General features: G+C 31.4%; 1 protein-coding gene across 2 annotated transcripts; it reads left to right on the top strand.

Annotated features, from left to right (window-relative positions):
- Positions 1 to 14,493: 14,493 nt before the first annotated feature.
- LOC122301146 (protein TOPLESS) lies at positions 14,494 to 23,675 on the top strand. Of its 2 annotated transcripts, none has more exons than XM_043112269.1 (27): positions 14,494 to 14,643; positions 15,096 to 15,235; positions 15,363 to 15,542; positions 15,662 to 15,775; positions 15,856 to 16,014; positions 16,509 to 16,686; positions 16,772 to 16,895; positions 17,012 to 17,121; positions 17,454 to 17,619; positions 17,763 to 17,872; positions 17,962 to 18,031; positions 18,146 to 18,219; positions 18,319 to 18,414; positions 18,507 to 18,602; positions 18,752 to 18,879; positions 18,998 to 19,232; positions 19,398 to 19,559; positions 19,644 to 19,736; positions 19,956 to 20,102; positions 20,778 to 20,888; positions 20,996 to 21,175; positions 21,259 to 21,387; positions 21,462 to 21,557; positions 22,019 to 22,204; positions 22,295 to 22,458; positions 23,033 to 23,302; positions 23,422 to 23,675. In XM_043112269.1, exons 2-26 carry the CDS (start codon positions 15,156 to 15,158, stop codon positions 23,238 to 23,240), a joined length of 3,396 nt encoding a protein of 1,131 aa, XP_042968203.1. In that variant the 5' UTR covers positions 14,494 to 14,643; positions 15,096 to 15,155; the 3' UTR covers positions 23,241 to 23,302; positions 23,422 to 23,675. The 2 variants fall into 2 exon arrangements, with proteins under 2 accessions (XP_042968203.1, XP_042968202.1); XM_043112268.1 differs by having other exon boundaries at positions 23,030 to 23,302.
- Positions 23,676 to 23,728: the final 53 nt, after the last annotated feature.

Here is a 23,728-nt window from a genome sequence, read left to right as displayed (position 1 = left end):
ATTGATTAATTAAAAAAATATGCACCATTTCATGACTAGATCAAGGAAAACCTGATCTTTATCTTGAAGAAGTTATAAGCTGTCGTTTCCCGCATCCGTCCTCCCAATATAAATACCATTCTCTCTCTCTCTCTCTCTCTCTCTCTCTCTCTCTCTCTCAATCACTTGCTTGGAATATGCAAAATTAAAGATCCAAATTAAAACTCAAACCGATACGACACGGCAGCATCGAATTTTGTCTTAATCGATATCGATAAATTAAGACCGATTTAGTTGACCAAAGACAACAAAGAAGGTTCCTTGTGTTCATTCAGGCCGGTTCTCTTTTAAATAAAAAATAAAAAATAGTCATGGATATACATAATTATGGTACCGCCCGTATATATCATGATGTACAACCAATACCCATTTCATGCATTAAAGTTGCATTCATGGCAGTGTTGAATTACAAGTATAAGCTGATGGGCTTGGCTAATACATTAATCATATCACATGTAAATTATATAGGAAAATATTCCCTCCGCTTCAGCTCTCATTAGATCGAGGCTAGGGTCTCGTCTCGAGTGAAAGAGACGTAAACACGTAAAAGTAATCATCATCCTATAATATTTATCTCATTTTACGCTTTTATCTCTCTCAAACTTAAGATCGATCGTTAAGTTTTGATAAAAACTTAGAAAAATATTGTAAAAATCAATTTCATGTATGCTTTTGCGTTTACGTAAAATTTGCTTGAAATAATATTGATTAATAAACATGCGGAATATGACAGTTGGAAATTCATGTTTTTGTTTTTACTTTTCTTTTCTTCTATCAATATTAGATTATTCAAACCAAAATGATTTGGGTCCTGAAAAAGTGTCCCAAATTGATTTTTTTTTCTTAGTGATTAAGTAAATTTTTTTAATGATGTTGTGAATTTTTTTATTTTTAAAAAAATATAAAAAAATCAAAAATCACAAAAAATTATATATAAACTGATTCGGTGGGTATTCGGGAGAAAAGCTTTGGTAACTGTAGCAGCAGTCTCGTTCAAACCTTCGTTTTTCAATTTTGTTGGCTTGGACGGAAACTCACTCTCAAACATGAGTAGTCAAGAGGATGTCCCTCTCAAGCATCAAACTCGTCACCTACTATGTATATTAACCCATTAAATCCAGTCCCGTGGGAGTAACCCTTGAAAATCGATCATTGAACGTCCACACACGTGACCATGATCTCAAAAGATTTTCGTTCATCTTTATCTCAATAGCCTTTAATTAACTCACGTGGAGGCGGCTACAACCAATCAAACTGTATTATATATCTATCAAGAAATAATATTTATCGTCGTGGTTGTGTAAGCGGTGTACAGTTGTTTTAAAAAAAATAAATTAATATGAGAATCATATAAAAAAAACTAATTTTTTAATCGTGAACCCCACACTTTTTCAAAGCAATTACGTGACGTTTGCAATTTTACGACTGTATGTAGCATTACTCTACCTGGATGACCAGATGATCGTCATTTCTTGTACGGTCCGTTTATTAAATGACATAAAATATTTCGAATAATAATAAATAAAATATTGTAATAATTTAATTTTTTAATATTAATTTTATATTAAAATTTAAAAAGATTAAATTATTTATTATATTTTATATCAAAATTTGAAAATATTATAATAATAAATTGAAATGAGATGAAAATTTTAATTTTAGTTAATCCAACGGAACCTTATCTCTCTCATATATATTTTGAATTTTATAATTTATAAAGTTCTATAAAAATTTTGTTACATATAAGTCGTATATTAACATTGCTTAAAATACAAATCATTTTTAAACTTAATTGATGAAAAAAATTTCAATATCAGTAATGTGTTAAAATGTATAAAAAAATAAAACTTATAAATAGAATTTTTTTTTATATTTGCAAATATATTATTTTGTTATTTTGGTATAAGGAATGTATTAATTAAATATATCATATTTTTTAAATAAATTTTTTTAATTTCTTATTTTTCACATATTTTGACCTCTAGTTGGAATAAAAAAAAAAAACAAACCAAAACAAATATAGTTTTATGGAATACTGACATTTCATTAAAGTTGAATTGAAAATCTCGTGAAAGACAGTATGCAGAGGGGTCGCACGTACGCAATTAATCGTAATTTCAACGTGCTGAAGTCTGCACACAATTTTCTTAGAGCGTGCCGACACGCGTATACCAAGGGCGGAAAAAATTTAATTTTCACATGTATGCATTAATTAGGAGGCTAATTGGTAGAAGTGACATTTATTAATATTATGATGAAGGGCTTTGCTACACGCAGTCGGGAAACGCAGTCGGCGTGCAGTCGGCTGTACGGAATGAATAAAAAAAAATTATAAAAAAATTATTTTATATTCAGGGGAACCTGCATGAATTATAAAAAGCTATAAAAATAATTTTTTTTTTTCATATAGGTCCTGTATTAATTTTTTTTTTACAGCCGACTGCACGCCGACTGCATTTCCCGACTGCATAAATCATTTCTCTATGATGAATGGAGGCAGGCCATCTTCATTAATCATTCCTCTTTTTTTTTTTTTTTTTTTTTTTTTTTTTTTTTTTTTTTTCTTTAATCCCTACAAGCTTTTTCACGCCACACGGAACACCAGGATCCCACTTTAGTAACCACCAATTAAAATTTTTATTATTATTATTATTTTAATATAATTTTAATTATTTATATCAATAAAATACATAAAAATAATTATATATAAAATCGAGCATAACATTTAAATTATAAATTGTATTAATATGAAATCATGCAGTATAAAAATAATTATTTAACAAATACATTATAAGTTTGTCACTCATAAAGCGCATATTGATTGGTACCAAGCATTAAATTTGGTACTATTAAAAATAATCATAGAGTATAACTTTATAATACGGCACTAATAAAAACTATAGTATATTTAACATCACTTTAATTAACTTTAGTACTACTATACATGATTATGACTTCATTAGGATATATCCGGGACGTGCTATAAATTTTGATCCAGCTGTATCGTGAACTAACTTATACGGCTGTGCTTGTCACCAAATCCATCTTGATTGAGATTACTATGATGCCACTTGTCTACTACAACGCGATTAATTGTCAAATTTTAAAATTGGGAGTAAAAATAATAATAAATATTAAAAAATATTTTAATTTTAAATAAATTATATAAAAATAAATTCACAAATTAACGTGACTAAACACAGTACGTTAAATAATTTTTTTTTTAATTCAAGTATACCTATCTTAGTATATGCTTTTTATCACCGTATCATTTTCCTAAATATTATATGTATCATGCAACTATGTTTGAGAGTATAATTGTTCCAATGTATTATCAGATTATTCAATATTATTCATTATTATTTCACTATTATTCATAAACTTTTAATTACTATTAACAAATAATCTGAGATACTTTTAATTAAACTACATTTGAATACTGAGGTGATCTCAAATGATATATAAAAAATAGTAAAAAAATAATAAATAATAATTAACTGTTTGTAAATAGTAATAAAATAATTTGAGATAATTCCTGTTAGATACAATTTTTAAATAAACAAGTCAACCATTTGCAAAAGGGTTGATTCAACTTAAAAAATAATCATTTTTTTACACTTTTTTAAGGTAATATTTATTTTTTGAGCTACACATTTTTTTAAGTAAATATACTATATCTTACTTAATGAGATACAAATAAGATGAAAATATGACATACAAAATTTTTCTTACTTTTTTAATAAAAGCTTGTGCTTAATTTGTCTATTTAAGATATACATATGATTTATCTATGATAAAATATATTTATTATTTATTTCTTATTATTTTATAATATAGTATTAGATGATAAATTTATGAGTAAAGTATAATAAATAATATTTAATAATTTAATATTACGGCATAAAAAAATATTAAAAAAGAGATGATAAAGATCGTTACTCTTTCTCTATTTTTGAAGAAATATGGTAAAGAGACGTTACCTTTTACATAACAATATTTAAAAGGAATGATATTTTATATACTAACTTATAAAATTAACATCGTTTTATAAAAAATCCTTATTTATTACCTATGTTGCGTAAATTATTGTGAAATATGTTATCTATATATCATTTCTGATTTTTAAAACGTGGGCTCCACTTTAGTTGTCTGGTTTAAGTTTCACATCTGTCTGTCACTTCACCGCGAGTGATGGTACGGAGGATCCGTAATTTCAGTGAAAATATTGGTCCTTTTCATTTTTTTTTTTGAAAAAATAATATTAAACTTGAAACCGACTTTTCTGACGCGTGGAAAGATGACGTGTTTATCTGGTATTGGCTAGTTCAACATCTCGACGCATCGGAGGTGGAAGATAGATTAACTGTGGTAATAACTACTGTCTACTACTAGTAGCGGGGGTCAAGACTGGACCCCACCAAGATCACTACCTCTGATCCACCATCCCAACGAATATGTCAAGCTCATTCCTTCCCGTCCTTGTCTTTTTTTGGTTCTCCAGTTTCTTCTCACGAACCGTTCTTGTTTCATATATCTGATCTTTTTTATAACTGTTTAATCTGGTGAAAATTGAGTTGAGTTAAACTAAATTAAAAATTAAAAATTAAATAAAATATTATTAAAATATTATTTTTTAATATTATTATTATTTTAATATTTAAAAAGTTAAATTATTTATTATATTTTAAATTAAAAATTAATAAAATTATAATGATTAAATGAAAAGAATTGAATTGAGTTAAACTTAACCTGGTTACGATACAATGTTTAAAAATTTTTGGGTATAAATTCTCGTTTTTTTTTTTTTTAAAGAAAAATGAGGGTAATTTTTATAAAAAAAAAAATCTATATTTTCATATAAATAAGAGATTTTTTCATCTTTTATATATAAAAAAAATGCATAAAATTTACTCGTTTTACAAAATATTTTCTATATTATAAATTTAAAAATTGAATTCAAATAATTGTATGATATAAAGAAAAATAATGATGGGTTTGAACTTTTTTCTAAATGACTTTTTATACTACAATGGTGAATATATAAACTTATTGAAAAACACTTTATAAATTAAAAAAAATACAATTTGGTGGAAAATTTAAAATAATGTTTCTCGTATTAAATGGCCAAGAAAACACACAATGAATTTCAACCATACAACTTCACCTTTCACTTAGGTGAAAAGTTTCAAAAAATATGTTGTCTGCAATGAAGCCAATAAATTGGTCGCTCCAATTTATACTTGCACCTATTTTTTCTGCCATTAACAAAATCTCACGTTCATATATTATTTGTTTTTTTTTTTTTTTTTTTTTGCATCTCATAATGGGCCAAAAGATTCCTCGAAAGGAACATATATCTCATGACCATTCCTATCTATATAATAAAGACCTTAATACATTTAGTTTTCGATTCAACAATGAAGTTTATTTTTTGTTTTCTTAGTTTTTATCATTTATTTGTTTATTTAATTGATTTTGAGCAGCTATAATATTGATTTTTTACTTAAAAGTCTTTCGATAGATCTTTAATAATGCACGTATACTCAAATGAAATGAGACTATAACAACTTACATGCTTTTATATCTATGTCGGTTTGCCCCAATAAAAAATTCCTAGTTACACCCCTGATCAATGGGCAACACACAGTACTGATCGTGCCGTTGGTTTAGCATGACATGGTACTGTATAGGTGATTCAGCCACTGACCAACCCGATAAAAGCGCATCATATGTCGATTATAAGTGGACAAAGGGGAAACAAACATTCGAATATATGCTATTGACCAACCAAAACAAGGAAAAACCACAATAAGGAGGTGGAAAAAGTAAAGTGGATGAATGAGAAATTATAAGGCTAGAATAAGAAGATTTTATTATAAATTTTGATGGATAAAATTGTTTTCCGATTGAATATTTCAAAGAAATAAACAATTAAATCCAAATATTTGATTGATCCAACAACCACTTAGAGAATAATATAAACTAACTATATAGAATTCTGTTGCATATAGTTATTTTTATGTATTCTTTAAATATTAAATTAATATAATTATTTTATATTAAAAAAATAACGCAACTAATTATATTAATAAAAAATAAAAAAAAATAACTACACGTAAACTTTTTGAACTTTACAAGCCCATGTCGAAAGTATTGCTCTGAGAATCAAAGAATTCACCTCTTCATCATTGTTTTTGAGTTTTACGTTCAGTTGTTTCAAATTAAATGGCACGCAACATTAAATATATGCATAATATCTGAATTATTGAAAAATATTATACCAATAATATTAAACAGTATAGAATTTACATGACTGCTCTCTTCTTACAAAATTCAATCATACAATTTAATTTAAGTAGATAATCCAAGAATACATGTACGTGCGTACGTGTATACATTGATCATGACAAGGAGGATTGGATTATGTTTATGTGGCATTAATTTACAAGTCTTTAATCAGGGCAGTGAAGCCTTGATTGTTTTATTTGGAATGTGATTAGTAATATTAAATACAGTTTTAAAATATATAAGCATTTTTAAAAAATAAAATTTATCATTAAAAATTTAATATTTTAGTAGGTTGAAAATTTACATATTTTTTTACAAACTGAAAATATCATTTTTTAAAAGAAAATTGAAAGTATTATTTAATATTTTTTTATGAAAAATTAATTTCATTTATTTATAAGATAAAAGTTTCAATCAATAACAGAATACATAAAAGAAAATTTTAATTATTACGTTTATAATTCTATTAATATATAAATTTTTTTATGATTAATATGATCTTAATTATTATTATAATTCCCTATATATATATCGTTTTTATTTATATAAAACACTCTGCCTAAAATTTAATTTAATATTAAAAGTCAATACATACTTTTAATAGGCAGCTTCTGAAATATTTTTCTTTTAAAAAGAAAGAAAATAAACAAAAAATAAAAGCATAGAAAGAGGGCATCCACTACACTTTCCTAATAAATAAACAACGGAAAACCCACTGTCTGACAATTGACAGGTTTCTTTTTTGGCCGAATGACCACAAAGACAACTTTATTCAATGCCTCGAAAGTGCGATTGTTATGTCGTGGGAACCCTATTTTTGTCACCAACTTATTTATTCTCTTAAAAATCTTAAAAAAATCAACCCATCTTGTTTGTAGTCTTCGGTTATCTTCTCGCGATATTTTCATCCGTGATAAATGATATATTCAATGTCTCGGATCTGGTGATCCAACTCCCACCTCCCCCTTTTTTTTTTTGTCATTTAATATTTGTTTTTCCCAAAGTTAAAAAAAAAATAAAGTGGGAAAGCGACATATCATGAATATTATTTACGAAACCCTTTAGCAGAATGCTATGCTATGCACAACTCTACATTGAGGAGCGTTGCAGACACTCGCCGTACAAGTTTTATTTATTTATTATTTATTATTTTGCAGCCTGTAATTTCTTTTCCATTTTTGCTGAGTGTGCGTGGAAACTGGGAAGGCAGTGTCAGACTGTTTTGTTTCACACTTTTCAGGAGTAGCAGGGAAGGCTCTTTTTTCTTTTGTGGTACTGAAATATTGTACATGCTGTGAAAGTACAGATCCTAAATTCTAGGCTGAAAATTACTATATTTAACTTAAAAAAATATAATTACAAGTATAATTATGTATTAATTTATATATTAATGTAATGTGATTAATCAAAAAATAAATTTTATTAAAAACAGCGTTAATTTAAATTTTAAGTATGAATAAATCAGTATTGGTACACAGATTAGTGCGCGATTGTACTTGTATGTAGCAAAACTCATTTGCCTTTACCTGTTTCTCAATTTAAACATTTCATTAAACACGAGCGAAAATCTTGTCAATAAATTTGACATTTTTTTTAAAAATAAATTTATAATTTTACGTAATTTTATATAATATATTATATCTATTTTATAATTTAAAATATTACATTAAGATATTTAAATTTTTAAATTTATTTTTCAAACAAAATAAAAATACAAAAAAGTATCAAAACTTTCAAACAAAATATAAAAAATAAATTATTTTTTGATATTTTAAAATAAAAATAATATTTTAATTTTATAATATTTTTACTTAATTTGTTCTTTCTCAATTTTTAAAATTTCTTAAAAAATATAACTCAAATTATTTATAACTCATCACATCTTAATTTAAATATTTTATTATTATTTATAAATCATTTTAATTCATTTCATTTCAATTCACTCTCAGACACATGGCCTAAAACTTTTATGTGGTTTCAACAGGAGCTCTCTAGTGGACAAGTTGGGGTTTGATAAATGATAATGCCAAATAAAGCAATTCCTGGGTGATGTTTCCCATCAAAAAAGAAAAATGAAAATGACGTATGAGATCATTTATGAAAATTATTATTAAAAGGAAGAGAGGGGGGAATTGGCAAGTTATATTTAGAAGCATAATTGATGTTTAGATTCATTTGGGAGTCGATAACAATGACCTGAAGCAACCAATGAAAAGTTCCCTTTTTATGATCAGTTGCTTCACTCGAAATTATGCTGATATTACCTAAAAAACATGGAGCAGTAAACAATACCTGAAGATAAATGGTCCTTTTCAGGATGAGTTTCCATGAAAGTTCTATGATCTGTCAATACTTGGCATTATCAACACCTTTCTTTTTCTTTATTTAATGTGTCTCAATCAATCCACCCATCCCATAAATATATATCATGTATCTCTCTCTCTCTCTCTCTCTCTCTCTCTCTCTCTCTCTCTCTCTCTCTCTCTCTCTCTCTCTCTCTCTATGTCTATATTAGCATGAAAGCAACCAATAATTAAATTAAAGGGAGAGTTCTTGTCCTATATATCTACTCACACGCATGACACATGCATTTGCAGGTCGATCGCACGTACGTACAATATTACTAATCTTAATCTTTGCAAAAATATATACTATAAACAGGATGGCCGATTTATGTTTACTTTGTTTGTATGCACATGATTAATTACTTTATATACATATATATGATATTCAATATATACTAATAATATTACTCATTTTTCTATAATCTTGACATGATTTGAATAATGAAAACAGTACTGCATGCCAGTCCATCATGGGCGTTTGCTTTTATGGAGTTCTCGAATATGACAGATACATACATGATCAATACAATGAATGGGTCAATGTACAAAAGATATATTAATATTTTTGCACAAAACTATAAATCTGAATATAACAAAGGAGGGTGCTGATCTTGTATTGTCGTGAAGTTATATTTTGTAATGATTAACGAACTATATCAATCTTCAAAAATAAAAAAATATATATAGTAATATTCATTTTTTAGAACGTGTGAAGTTTAATATTAATATTATAAGCACGTCCATTTGAAATCATGCAAAGCTATTTTTCTTGAGCAATATATATAGATAATATATTCTTTTGAGTAATATTATATATAGTTGTGGAATGCGCAAGTATCGTACAGTCGTTTTGAAAAAAAATAGAATTTATTATTAAAAAATTATTTTCTTTTTATGTAGATCTCGTATTTATTTATTTTTTTAAAAATAATTATATGACATTTACATACTAACGATTGTAACTATCATTTCTCAAAATTATATATATAATAATATTAGATACAATCTTAATCGTAATAAATAAATTCCGTACAATCCCATTAAAAAGAATAGATACCATAATTAATTTATTTTAATATAAATCTGAAATTGATCTAATTTTAAAAGAAATGCTCGTGAGAAATTAGGGTATAGATTATTTTCTATTATATAAGAATAATAATAATAATAAAAAGAAAAAATTGACTTTGATTTCAACGTATGAGTTATGATCACGACCTGTACCACTAATAATTTCAACCCTTACTCACTTGGTTGGGAAAAAAGATAAATATTCGGGGGACAAAAGTGGTCCACGTCTTTAATTATCCCACCCATCAATTATTTTGGTCTTCCATTTCAGCTGCACATAACATTACTAAAAAAGGGTACGTAAGTGAAAGAAGTAATAACAAAAGGCTGGGGAGTACTTTTACGTGGAACCTTTCATTATCTCTATTCATTCATTGCGCGTTTGCTTTTCGTAAAGGGCTGCTCTCAAGTCTTTTAACTGTTGGGTCTGCTAATTCATTGTATTCTTCCAAGTGGTCTATGCATGAGCTATAACTACAAGTTTGGATCATAAAGAAGAATTCTTCTTCATTTTGGCTTTTGTTATCAGCCGCTAATACAACAAATCTTATGTAATTATTCATTTCAATTGATCACATTGATTGATACATATGATTGGATATAACATTTTAAGGAAAGTCTACACCACATGATCTAAGTTTATATCCAAAACCATTCAAATTTTACATTTTTAATGGGAACAGGTTCGAGACTGATATAATTTGCACTGTCTTTAAGAAGTAACAAGCTACAATTACTTTAATAGAACTCATGAATGATATAACCGAAATCTTGTTACAACCATTTTAAATAAGAAAAATTTAGTTATAAGTACAACTGCATATTACTATATGCATTATTTTAATGTGATTGATCAAAAAATAGATTTTATTGAAAATATTATTAATTTAAATTTTAAATATGAATGAATTAGAATTGATACGCAGATCAGTACGTGACTTTATTTATATATAATAAAATCTTTTTAAATAATGTACGACGTTATCTATTTTTATTATTGAATATAGGGTATTACTTGGGAGATTTGATACATGAAAAAATATACACAACCTCTCAACATCCCAACATCATACTCTTTTTCAAATTTTTAATATTTTTTTAATATATTTTTTTTGAATTTATTCTTTTTAAATTAATTTAATTATTTTATTTATTATTTATATATTAAATATTTAATAAAAAATAAAATAATAAAAATTAAAAAAAATATAAGATGTTAAAGTGTTGGAAGATTATATAGCAAAATCCTTTATACATTACTTGATGGTCTCTTTTTTTAAAGAATAATTTAGTTTATCTTTATTAACAACCTTAAAGAAAAAGCATAAAAACAAAATACTTTATAATTCTCCACCTTGTTACAAAATCACGTACCCGGGAATTGGATGGAATTATGTAAAGGAAAATGTTTGTGTGCCGCCTCTCCGTGTCTCTTCAAAGTGACTGTTGATTACAAAATTTTTTTTTTTAATTTTTTTTTACTTAGTGATTAAGAAAATGATTTTAAGTGTATTGATATTTTTTTTATATTTTTTAAAAATGTTTAAATATATTAAAAAAATCTGAAACGAAAAATGAAAAAAAAAAAAAAAATTGACCATGCGGTCAAATGGAGCGGTGCACTCTGGGCGGCAGAGTAGCACCGTCCTTATGTAGATCGATGTACGGTCGATACCAAAGATGGCCCCACCATTTTAATTTCCACCACCTAGATCTCATAAAGCGTACAGCTGTGACCCCCGCGCGCTTACTGACAGAACCAAAAATATTTGTAAGGACAGTGACTAGATGGAATGGAGAAAACAGCAGTGTGGGACCCAGGTGCCCTCCTCGTTACATCCCAACAAGCTCAACCTCAGCCTCACAAACATGTGTGGGGCCCATTTACCCAGACACAAGTCACACGGTCAGTTTGTTCCCTTGTCAGTGGCTCGTACTCTCCACTCCCCGCTCATCGAGCGTGTACACTTTGTTTTGTACCAAAACTAATCGTCCTTCTTTCGCACTAGAATCTTATGCCTCGACCTTGAATGGAGTTTAGATAATTGAATTTTTATGAAAAAAAATAATTAAGATAATAGAATAAATTTTATAAAATCTATTTAAGATAAATTTAGATATATTTAAATATTAAGATAAATTTAAATATATTTATTAAAAATTTAAAAAAATTGTGAAACTTATGTATAGAAAGATGATGAATTGAAAAAAATTTAAAATTTTGTTTTAAATTCAAATTAATAATTTAAAAATTGAGTGTTGAATATTTAAAATTAATTTAAACTAAGTTGCAAAATGGCCGTACCTTTTCTCTTAAACCAAAAAATAAAAAACCGCCTTTTCTTATTCTTTCCGATCAGGTTTCTCAAAAACATTTTCCAGTTTTAGTTTGAAATGTCCACGTGTCGAGCTATAGAGTAATGATCAACGCTTGGTGTCACCGAAGGATGCAGTATAGAAAATTAATAGTTTTATAATGTTATTACTAAAATCATATTTTAATAATATATAGGAGTCTCAACTATATATAATGCTCAAGACTCGTGTTTTTATATTCATTTGTATCTCCATGCACGTGAGTTATACCATTCTTTAATTTATAGGTTATTATTGCGATTCATAAGATGAAAAAATTGACATAAATCGATGATTCTATATATTTTTTTTTCCAAATAATTATCCTAAGGAAACCTACTTCGGTTATTTTCTACTTTAATTATTGTGTATATTAACATCATTGTCAATGATCTCCGTCGTGCCAATATTTAAAAAGTCACTATTTATAACGAAGTTGCATATAACTTTGGGCATTTAGCCGTGTTTGGCTTTCCACGTTACATCTATGTAATATGTTTTCCTTAAATTTTAGAATAAAAATATTGGCAGTATATGGGTACAATGAACATATGCCATAGAAAAAACAAAGGTCACACACTCATCATGTGCAATATCCGTGAATTATTGCTAGTAGGTCTTTGTTTATGTTTAAAACAAAAGCACAGTCGCATTTATGTTACAAAGTGGCCAGTGGGGTCTCCACTTGAATCCATTACGTGAAAGGAAACTCAAACAGCTCTAAAAAAAAAAGAGCTATTATTATATGAGTATAAACCAACTAAGCTATATATATATATATCAAAAATTATATGTGCAGTCATTTTTGTACATTTTAATGATGTGTTTAGTTGTGTATTAAAAAAATTTGATCAAACCAATCATACTAGTAAAGTGTATAAAAAATACGTAAAATTGACTGTATGTAATATATATATATATATATATATATGTAGGAATAACTCAAATTCGATTAAGTTTCTATTTATTTAATAAAAATGTAATGTTATTAAAATCTAACTTGTTATAAATTTGGTTCTATGTGTATATATTAGTTCATGTTTTTTTTTTTAAAAAAAAAAAAAAAGAGAGAGTAATACTTCTGCTACAATAGTACATATAGTATAAATTCTTATAAATATAAGTCTTGATACGGTATTCATGGATATAGAACAAAGTCAAAGAGATTTTCTAAAGAAACCAAAAATATTGATGTAAGGATTATTGCCACGTTTGGCTTTGGAGGTAATGCTAATTTTATGCCAAGTATGATTTTTTATTTTTCTTTTACAAAAACATAGGTATAGTGAATGAGTAGGGTGGGATGTTTTGAGAGCTAGTTGGGAATTTATTATTATTATTATTATTATTTATATTGGAAACAATTTTGAGTAAAGAATTTCATCTTATTTTGTGAAAAACGCAATTATTCAATGGCTGAATTTTAATATTGGATTTTCATATTTTTAGTGACATAAAAAAACTCAAACTCATTTAGAAAATAAATACTATATTTATATAAACAAATTTAATTTTTTTAATAATAAGTTACATTATTTTAAAAATAAATATACTACACTCACGTAATTTATAATTATATATAACATTATTAAATAATTAATACGACCCGATTTGATTCTGTATCCCTAACTCTTGTGCTTGATACGAGAGGATGACATCACGATAAATAAAAGTCTGACCGGACGGGCCCTCTTTTAGAAAATATTATTATCGCGGAGTAGTTTCATTAACGTTAACTTCCTATTATTGAATATTAATATTGTTATCCCCGAGAAATTCTCGAATTGTCCGTATAAAAAATTTATCGCCCGCGATAAAGTATTTTCTCCTTTATCTCGTTTTGTATCGCAATCATAGACGGTATTACTGTATCACGTGATATATAATAAGTATAGTTGTACAACTACCAGCAGTGGATGAATGGCAACGGCAGTAATATTTAGCTTATTCCAGGGGTCAAAGTTTATGGGACCCGTCTTAGAAACCTTGTCGTTTCATGAGGGATCCGAGCCAGAGTAAAAGTCGCTTTCTCGGATATTTCGATATTGTTCTCGAGTGTTGCTCTTTCTTCCTTATCTACCGTTGGATGGACTTCGAAAACTAGAACAGATCTTTTGATTGAAATCTACGGGAATAAGTAAAGAACAGTCGCATGTACTTTGTGTATCCTATGATTTCTCTAACTCTCGGTCCAACCCAAGCTGAAGGACAGCTGTCAGCTGGAGATTCCGAGCCGATGACCTCGATAGAGTCTAGCCGGCTAAGTGGGACCCAACTTCAATTGGACATATAAATACGCAGAAGTGCTTATCACAATAACTTATCTATCTTATTGACGTATAGTTGATACGTGCACTTAATTATCATCTCTTTATCTGTCTGCCTCCTATAAAATACCCCCGTTTCTACAAGTTCAATGTCTCATTATATAAATTTTCACAGAGAGAGAGAGAGAGAGAGAGGGAGAGTAATACAATTCCATTTCTTGAGAGGAAAAAACTCGTCTTAGCTTCCCTTCTGTGTAACGTGTTCTTTGGTTTTCAAGGTAAGAGCTTCCTTTAATTCTCTCAACCTCTCTCTCTGAAATTTAGAATCTTTTACTTTAAAGTTTATGGCTTTTTAAGCTGTTTTATTTATCTTTTCTTCTTCGTCTTCTTTGGGGATGCTTATGCGTCTTTGATACCCACATGGTCTAAAAGCTGCTTTCTTTGTTTCCGTGATCCTCAAAAAAAAAAAAAAAAAAAAAAACGCCCTTTATTTTTATTTTTTGGATTTTGACCCGATTTCTAAGCTTTACTCATGTTGTTGAGTGCTGAGTACTTGTAGTATTTTTGTTTGCAAAATGGGTTGCTTTTGCGTGGGATGGATGGTGGTTGAGTGATCTGGTTCAGGGTATAGATTTGAATCTATGTGCTGTTTGTTTTGCGTTTTTCAACAATTAAGCTAGGAAGAGAGCCCCTTTTTCAGATTTATGTGTAACGTATGATATTTTTTCAGATCTAGCGCTGCTTTTGGTGATTTCGTGTTTTTTGAATCGAAGACGACGGGGCGACTACCATGTCGTCGCTTAGTAGAGAGCTTGTGTTCTTGATCTTACAGTTTCTTGACGAGGAGAAGTTTAAAGAGACCGTTCACAAGTAAGCTACTAAGAATTAAGTTTTACTTCTCTGTTGTTTTTCTGCTGTTTTAGTTTTCTATTGATAGGTCATTCCGAACGATTGATTATGCACTTTTGCCTCATTAATGGCTTTGTTTATTAAATAGGCTTGAACAGGAATCTGGATTTTTCTTCAATATGAAATACTTTGAGGATGAGGTGCATAATGGGAATTGGGATGAGGTTGAGAAGTACCTTTCCGGGTTCACAAAAGTGGATGACAATCGGTATTCAATGAAAATATTTTTTGAGATAAGGAAGCAGAAGTATCTCGAGGCATTGGATAAGTAAGCTTACAAGTTTTAAGTACTAATTTTCTAATCTTTGGTTTTATAATAACAGATTCTTCGTCTTCGGATATTATGTGTATATTGCCTGTGAATGAGATTGTTCAAATTTTTTATAGGCATGATCGTTCCAAGGCTGTGGATATATTAGTTAAAGATTTGAAAGTTTTTGCCACATTTAATGAAGAGCTTTTCAAGGAAATCACCCAGCTCTTGACATTGGAGAATTTTAGGTATGATGAGTTTGTGTTGAACGCATCCAGGTTACAGTTTTTTTTGGGAAACGAAGTCAAAATGGGTTTGTTGTATACAGGGAAAACGAACAACTTTCCAAATACGGAGATACCAAATCTGCCAGAGCAATCATGTTGGTAGAGCTTAAGAAGCTAATTGAAGCAAATCCTTTATTCCGCGACAAATTGCAATTCCCAAACCTTAAAAATTCACGTTTACGGACTCTAATCAACCAGAGGTAATTTATTTAGAAATCCTGCAAGGTTCAGTTTAAATGGATTACTGTATTCTAGCGTCAAATGGACTTCAAGGTGTTTTTACTCGGTACCTTGTTCCCTGTGATTTCTTATTGAATTATTTGCATGAGTGCATTTGTCTTTCATGACATCTAGACTGAGTGTTGTGTTATGCATCATAGGTTATTCTATGATTACGATCTTTTAGCCATCTCTACTATGATTGCCCCTGCTCTTAAGGTTGGGGCCGTGCCTTAAATGTTTGGGTAAACAATGCAGGAATGATCTAATTTTCCGGTGATGCCAAGAGTAATCTTTCTGTGAATGTTTGCATGAAATATATGCTTCAGAGTCTATAGCATAAAATATATGCTTCACAGGCTATAGGGGTTGTGCTTGTATCAGTTTTGGAGAACAGCAGTAACATTAATGCTTGTCATCAGCATACACTCATGTTAGTTCAGTATGCAATCTGACTACCTATTGTAAATTACAGCTTGAATTGGCAGCACCAACTATGTAAAAACCCTAGGCCAAATCCAGATATAAAAACTCTATTTGTGGATCACACTTGTGGACAACCAAATGGTGCACGAGCTCCATCACCTGCAAACAATCCGCTGCTTGGATCCTTACCAAAAGCTGGGGGTTTCCCTAACCTAGGTGCACATGGGGTAGGTTTCAACTTAATTGGGTGCAAAGTAAACTTAGTTGGATGTTTATAGCCTTTCATTAATTTGCTTGAATTTATGTTTTCAGCCTTTTCAACCTACACCAGCACCAGTTCCGACACCCCTTGCAGGTTGGATGTCCAATCCTGCCACTGTAAATCATCCGGCAGTTTCGGGAGGGGCTATTGGTCTTGGTGCTCCATCAATCCCTGGTACTAGATTAATCTGTTTTGGTATTGGGTATTGATTTCATTTGCTTTTTTACGGGGATCGGATGTTCTATATAGTTCCAATTATGACCATGGAAGTGTTTCTTTATCTCAAATAGCTGCTCTGAAGCATCCAAGGACTCCTCCAACCAACGCTACTGTAGAGTACCCATCTGGGGAGTCTGACCATGTTTCTAAAAGAACAAGACCAATGGGAATTTCTGATGAGGTATTGTACTCAACAAAGAAAATATGTTTTGTGACATCCATGATTACGAGTAAAAAAAGTAACTTTTTACACATTAAGTTTCTCATTCTACTAATACCTCGATGAGACAATTATGATTTCTCAAATAAAAAGTACAATGAGGACAAGTTTATAATGCAAGAATCAATAGGTGTGCATGCATCTAATGTGCTTTAGCAAACTATTCTGCTTTTTCATAGTAGCATTTAATTATTGGATGGCGGGATCAGAAGCAATATTATTCTTTCTAAGGTTCTTTATTTGAGATTTTGAAGATAAGTTGGTTGAACCTGATTAGCATTTGTTTGGTGCAGGTAAATTTGCCTGTCAATGTGTTGCCAGTAACATTTCCTGGTCATAGTCATGGTCAGCCTTTCAACGCACCCGATGACTTGCCAAAGACTGTCTCAAGGACCTTAAATCAAGGATCGTCTCCCATGAGCATGGATTTTCATCCTGTTCAACAGACCATACTTCTTGGTCTGCCTCTGTTTAAAACCTCTTGTTTAATTATAAATATCTGAGTACTACTATGTGTTTTAATTGGTATATTTCCTTACTCTGAAGTGTTTACTATTCTATCAAGGAATTGAACCTTGAATATTTTGAATGTTGTGTTTCAGTTGGCACCAATGTTGGGGACATAGGTTTATGGGAAGTTGGTTCAAGGGAGCGGTTGGTTTTGAAGAACTTCAAAGTTTGGGATCTTAGTGTATGTTCAATGCCACTGCAGGTGTGTCCCATCTTATCTTCTTTAATCAATGATCCACTTTAAGTTTAATGTTTTTTCCTTAAAGCTTTTAAATCCATGATGGATTTCAGGCAGCTTTAGTTAAAGATCCAGGCGTATCTGTTAATCGTGTGATTTGGAGCCCTGACGGTTCTTTATTTGGTAAGGCTTTACGATATTGGTTCTTCGGCCCATGTAATATAATTGAATATATTGCATGTGTATTAAAGGTGAATTGGACAATCAGATGATATGTTTATTCTACTCTAATTACAGGAGTTGCATACTCCAGGCACATTGTTCAAATATATTCTTATCATGGGAATGATGATGTACGGCAGCACCTGGAGGTATGTCTTATATGAAGCTTGCCATTTCAGATTTCTTACTCTATTGCATATGGTATTTGCGTTGCCATACTAAATGTTGTTCTGTACTTGCTGGTTTAGATTGATGCGCACGTTGGTGGAGTAAATGACATAGCATTCTCCCATCCCAATAAGCAACCTTGTGTAATAACCTGTGGTGATGATAAGAGCATCAAGGTCGGTTGGTCCTATTACATGTTTGATTGTTTAAATGTTTTGAGTGGAGGTTAAGTTTGCCATGCCTTGTTAATTTTGGTTGGTAATTGTAGGTGTGGGATGCTGCTACTGGTGCTAAGCAGTATACTTTTGAAGGTCATGAGGCTCCTGTTTATTCTGTCTGTCCCCACTATAAGGAAAACATACAGGTATGATTTCCATTTTCTCTGACTGTTTTAATTGAATACTTTAGACTTGTCAGGCTTATTAGTTTTTCCTTTCCTCTCCTTTCATAGATCCTTCCCAAATCCTAGTATTTTTGTTCCTAACATATTGTTTTGTGTGTTTGTATGCTTAGTTTATCTTTTCAACAGCACTGGATGGAAAGATCAAAGCATGGCTGTACGACAACTTGGGATCTCGAGTTGATTATGATGCTCCTGGTCGCTGGTGCACAACAATGGCTTACAGTGCTGATGGTACTAGGTAATTATGTTGCTACTGCTTGTCCTTTGCCTGTTGTTCGGGGTATTGTCAACAACTAGACAAGGTCTTACCTATTTTGACTTCTTTTTTTGGGTGTGGGGGGTTGTGGATATTGCAGGCTCTTTTCGTGTGGGACAAGTAAAGAAGGGGAATCATTTATTGTTGAATGGAATGAAAGCGAAGGGGCAGTTAAAAGGACCTATCAAGGATTCCGCAAACGTTCTCTGGGTGTTGTGCAATTTGATACAACCAAAAACCGGTTTTTGGCTGCTGGTGATGATTTCTCAATCAAATTCTGGGATATGGACAATGTTCAACTTTTGACAACTGTTGATGCTGATGGAGGCCTCCCAGTAAGTTCATCAAGTTAAAATAATTAGAAGCTCGTCCTTTCGGAAAAATTGTTGCTCAATTTCATCTTCACAACTTCCTTGTATACTCCCAGTGTTTCTGACTAACGCCTTTTGGCTTATCAAAAAAAGTTGCGCTCTAAAGAAATTGTCTTTCATACTTCCTAGGCAAGCCCACGTATCCGCTTTAACAAGGATGGGACTCTGTTGGCTGTTTCTTCCAATGAGAATGGAATCAAGGTTTTAGCAAATACAGATGGTATTAGGTTGCTACGGACATTTGAAACTCTTTCTTATGATGCATCGAGAACGTCTGAAGCTGTAGCGAAGGTAGCTTTGTCAGATCATTAGCTTTTGTGACACCCTGACCTCAGCATGAGCTAATCTTGTGTTAATTTGTTACATCTCTTTCAGCCGACAATAAACCCAATTTCAGCTGCTGCAGCAGCTGCTACTAGTGCTGGACTTGCAGACAGAGGTGTCTCTGTGGTTGCTATTGCTGGAATGGTTTGTGGCACATGCCCTTTTCCCTTTATTTTGTTTTATTCATATCACTTGGGCCATCTTAAGTTTCTGCTGATCATAGATTAAATAGAAGTTACTATCCAAGCACACCTTATATTGTTGCTATATTTTCTTTTTTTGGTTCTTTGTTTTAAATGCATTTTGCTTATGATTTTTTTTTTTTCCTTTTAATGTTCATTAAATTGACATTAATCTAACCAGAATGGGGATGTCCGGAACTTGGGGGATGTGAAACCTAGAATCACAGAAGAATCCAATGACAAATCCAAGATCTGGAAGCTCACTGAAATCAATGAACCATCTCAATGCCGATCCTTGAGGCTTCCCGAAAACTTGAGAGTAACCAAGGTGTGATATGTGCTAACTGGCTTTATTCTTGGATGGTTCTCTAACATGATATAGTTTGACTATGTTTGTGATCCTGCTCTGTTTTAGTCTCTAGCCACTTTGGCAGCATTGTGTTTCTCTCCTAAGATTTACTTGTACTTTCATGTGCTGTACACCCACTACATTTTTTTCATGCGCACAAATTGGGTTGTCTCTTCCCACCTACGTTGCTCTTTTCATAGACCAAACATTCAAAGGACATAAATACCAGTAGGATAGCAAGGGTATCTTCCCTTTTCCTCTCTCTCTCTCTCTCTCTCTCTCTCTCTCTCTCTCTCTCTCTCATGTATTGGATTATTCTGTATCATGAAGTTCACTCAAGATTTTATCTGATCATGAGTTCACCCAAGATTTTATCTGATTCCATCCTGTCTCCAACAAAATACCTTCATTAGCTTCCTCTATTTTTTCGTTCAAGGGTAGGCTTGGATAGTGATATGAGAATTTTTTGTTTTAGATGAAAGTTTAAAATATTATTTTTTAATATTATTATTGTTTTGGGATTTAAAAAAGTTGAATTGTTTATTATATTTTGTGTGAGAATTTGTAATGATGAGATGAAATAAGATGAGAATTTTGTATCTCATCCCACTTGCCAAACCTGCCGTTTAAGTATTTCCTCCCTGATTGTCACAGATATCAAGGTTAATCTATACGAATTCAGGAAATGCTGTTCTAGCATTAGCATCAAATGCCATTCATCTGCTCTGGAAATGGCAGCGCAGTGATCGTAATTCTTCTGGAAAGGTATGAGGACATGTCAAAGTAGCTTGTATCAAGCCTAAGTATTTATTTAATCATATCTGGAAAAATGAGTTCTGGTTTGTCTAAGAAAATTGTCATTTATCTTGCAGGCAACTGCCAGTGTGTCACCTCAATTATGGCAACCACCAAGTGGAATTCTAATGACCAATGATGTTTCTGAAACTAGTCCTGAAGAGGCTGTGCCCTGCTTTGCTTTGTCCAAGAATGATTCATATGTTATGTCAGCATCTGGAGGAAAGATCTCCTTATTCAATATGATGACATTTAAGGTAACCCATGAGTCCTGTGTAACTTTGAATTCATGGACTAGTTTCATTTTTGACCAATCTCAATTTCTTTCTTGAAACTGCAGACAATGACAACTTTCATGCCACCACCACCGGCGGCTACATTTCTTGCTTTCCATCCTCAAGATAATAACATTATTGCCATTGGCATGGATGATTCCACAATTCAGATATACAACGTTCGCGTAGATGAAGTATGATGCAGTATATGGCCACCACAATCAATCATGGTTGGAAATGTTATTTACTTAGTGTTTTCTTGATGCAGGTTAAGAGCAAGTTAAAAGGACACTCTAAAAGAATAACTGGCCTTGCCTTTTCTCATGCACTGAATGTGCTAGTTTCATCTGGAGCAGACGCTCAGGTAATAATTTTCCTATTAAAATGTGATTTGCAGATTGGTGTTGCTTTTCTGATTAGTTGTTGTGAACTCGACCTAATCAACTTCCTCGATCTCGTTATTTAATGAATCAGCAAACATCAGTCAGCAAGGCTGAGCTAAGGATTAATTCTGCCTATTCAACGTTGATATGTTTAAAGGATTAATCAATGTTTCAACTTATTTGTCTGACATCTTTAAATAATCCCATAATAATGATCAATGCTTATTTTTTTCTTTGACATGGAATGCAATTCCTAACTCGCGCTCATGTTGATTTCTTTGGAATTTGATTATTCATCAATTTTATTAACAGTGATAAAAGTTCAAAACGCTATCATCAGCATATTATTCCTGAATTCTAAATCAGTCGTAATCAATAATTCTTAATTTTCAAAGGAATTTTGTGTTGGTTCACTTACAATAGTACAAATTTTTTCCTCCAGCTGTGTGTATGGAACTCTGATGGATGGGAAAAGCAGAAGGCTAGATACTTGCAGCTTCCAGCTGGAAGGGCTCCAGCACAATCAGACACACGTGTACAGTTCCATCAGGACCAGGCACATTTTCTGGTCGTACATGAAACTCAGCTTGCAATATATGAAACAACAAAACTAGATTGTGTAAAGCAGGTACTTTCCGCATCCATGTGCTTTATATTTTTGCAAGGAACAATTTACGTTCTTTTGTTTTTGGTTCTGACATGTATTCTTCATCTGTAGTGGGTCCCACGTGAATCTGCCCCCATATCTCATGCAACATTCTCATGTGATAGCCAGTTGGTATATGCCAGCTTCTTAGATGCAACAGTCTGTGTGTTTAGTGCTGCAAATCTGAGACTACGATGTCGGATCAATCCTTCGGCTTATCTTCCTGCCAGCGTCAGGTACTTTACCAAGCTCCATATCCATGTTAGAAACTTTTCTCCATACCACACTGTCCAACCTATCTTAATCACGTGAGATGATTTGGGTTCTATTTTTGCCAGAGCCAAAAATAATGCTAAAAAAACTTCTTTGAGCCCTATGCACAAAGAATTGTTTGGGTTGAAACTTAAGACTAAATGTTTCTTTTCTTAAAGAAAAAACTCGCTTAGTATATTAAAAATTATGAACGTGACAAGTTATTCATAAACATTGGAAAACATCATCTAAACTTAACATTGGTTCTTGTCAAAACATTTTTGACCCTAGAGAATTTATTGGATTGCCCAAATTTAGGCTCCAAAAGATGCTGAATTTTTGGCAATCACATCTAAACTTTGATCGAGCCTATCTTTTAACCTGGTAATAGCTTGTCCAATAACAGATAATTTTTCAATTGTGTGCATCATGTTCTGCAATTACTTCTTGTATCGGTACAATTGCTAGTTTTTCATGGGAAACTTGACAGCACTCTGCCTACCTATATGCGTGATAGCTATTGTAGATTCCAACCCTTTGTTTCCTGAATGCCAGCAGTTCTAATGTACAACCACTTGTGATTGCGGCTCACCCACAAGAACCGCATCAATTTGCAATGGGACTGTCAGATGGGGGGGTTCATGTGTTTGAGCCTCTTGAATCTGAAGGCAAATGGGGTGTGCCACCACCTGTTGAGAATGGGTCAGCAAGCAGTGTGCCAGCTACTCCGGTTGGAGCTTCAGGTTCGGATCAAGCCCAGAGATGATGAAGTAGCTGCCAGTGAGGAGTTCTTTTACATGCTTGCTTGCTGGCCCATCTCGAATTTAGGTATGCTGTACATGACTTCTTGGTCTATTTGTTCAGAACCTCCAGAAGTTCAATTTTAACATATTGTCTACTTGTTTTTCTTGTCTCTTCCTCATTCATATTTGATATTTGTTGTGCAGTTTGCGGGTCATGACACATGTAATTTACTCAAGGGGGCTGCAAAATATGTAGATTTGACATGTTTAATCAAATTCTAAGGTAAATGCTGTAGGAGTATAAATAGTTTTGGGAAGGAAATTCTTCGTAAAAGAATTTATGTTCTTCCTCAGAATCACTGCATGGAATCATCGAAGTATCAGTTACGCGATCTGTATGAAATTTCAGTGTAGTCTAATCAGCCATTACTATGTCTTGAACGGCGCTTTGCTCTTCCCTTCCCAAGTGCACTAAAATTTATTTATAATCAATTATAGTAAATCCCTTCTG

This window comes from Carya illinoinensis, chromosome 2 (assembly GCF_018687715.1).
Source record: "Carya illinoinensis cultivar Pawnee chromosome 2, C.illinoinensisPawnee_v1, whole genome shotgun sequence".
In the NCBI taxonomy this organism is placed as follows: domain Eukaryota; kingdom Viridiplantae; phylum Streptophyta; class Magnoliopsida; order Fagales; family Juglandaceae; genus Carya; species Carya illinoinensis.
The sequence above is the reverse complement of the archived record's forward strand: the minus strand, read 5'-3'. Positions and strand labels throughout refer to the sequence as shown.

What these genes read in the sequence shown, in the direction of transcription:
- LOC122301146 (XM_043112268.1), top strand. Translation starts at nt 15,156, where the DNA reads ATGTCGTCGCTTAGTAGAGAGCTTGTGTTCTTGATCTTACAGTTTCTT. An exon ending in ATCGTAATTCTTCTGGAAAG is followed by an intron (nt 20,889 to 20,995) that starts GTATGAGGACAT and finishes TTTATCTTGCAG; the next exon opens with GCAACTGCCAGTGTGTCACC. An exon ending in TCAATATGATGACATTTAAG is followed by an intron (nt 21,176 to 21,258) that starts GTAACCCATGAG and finishes TTGAAACTGCAG; the next exon opens with ACAATGACAACTTTCATGCC.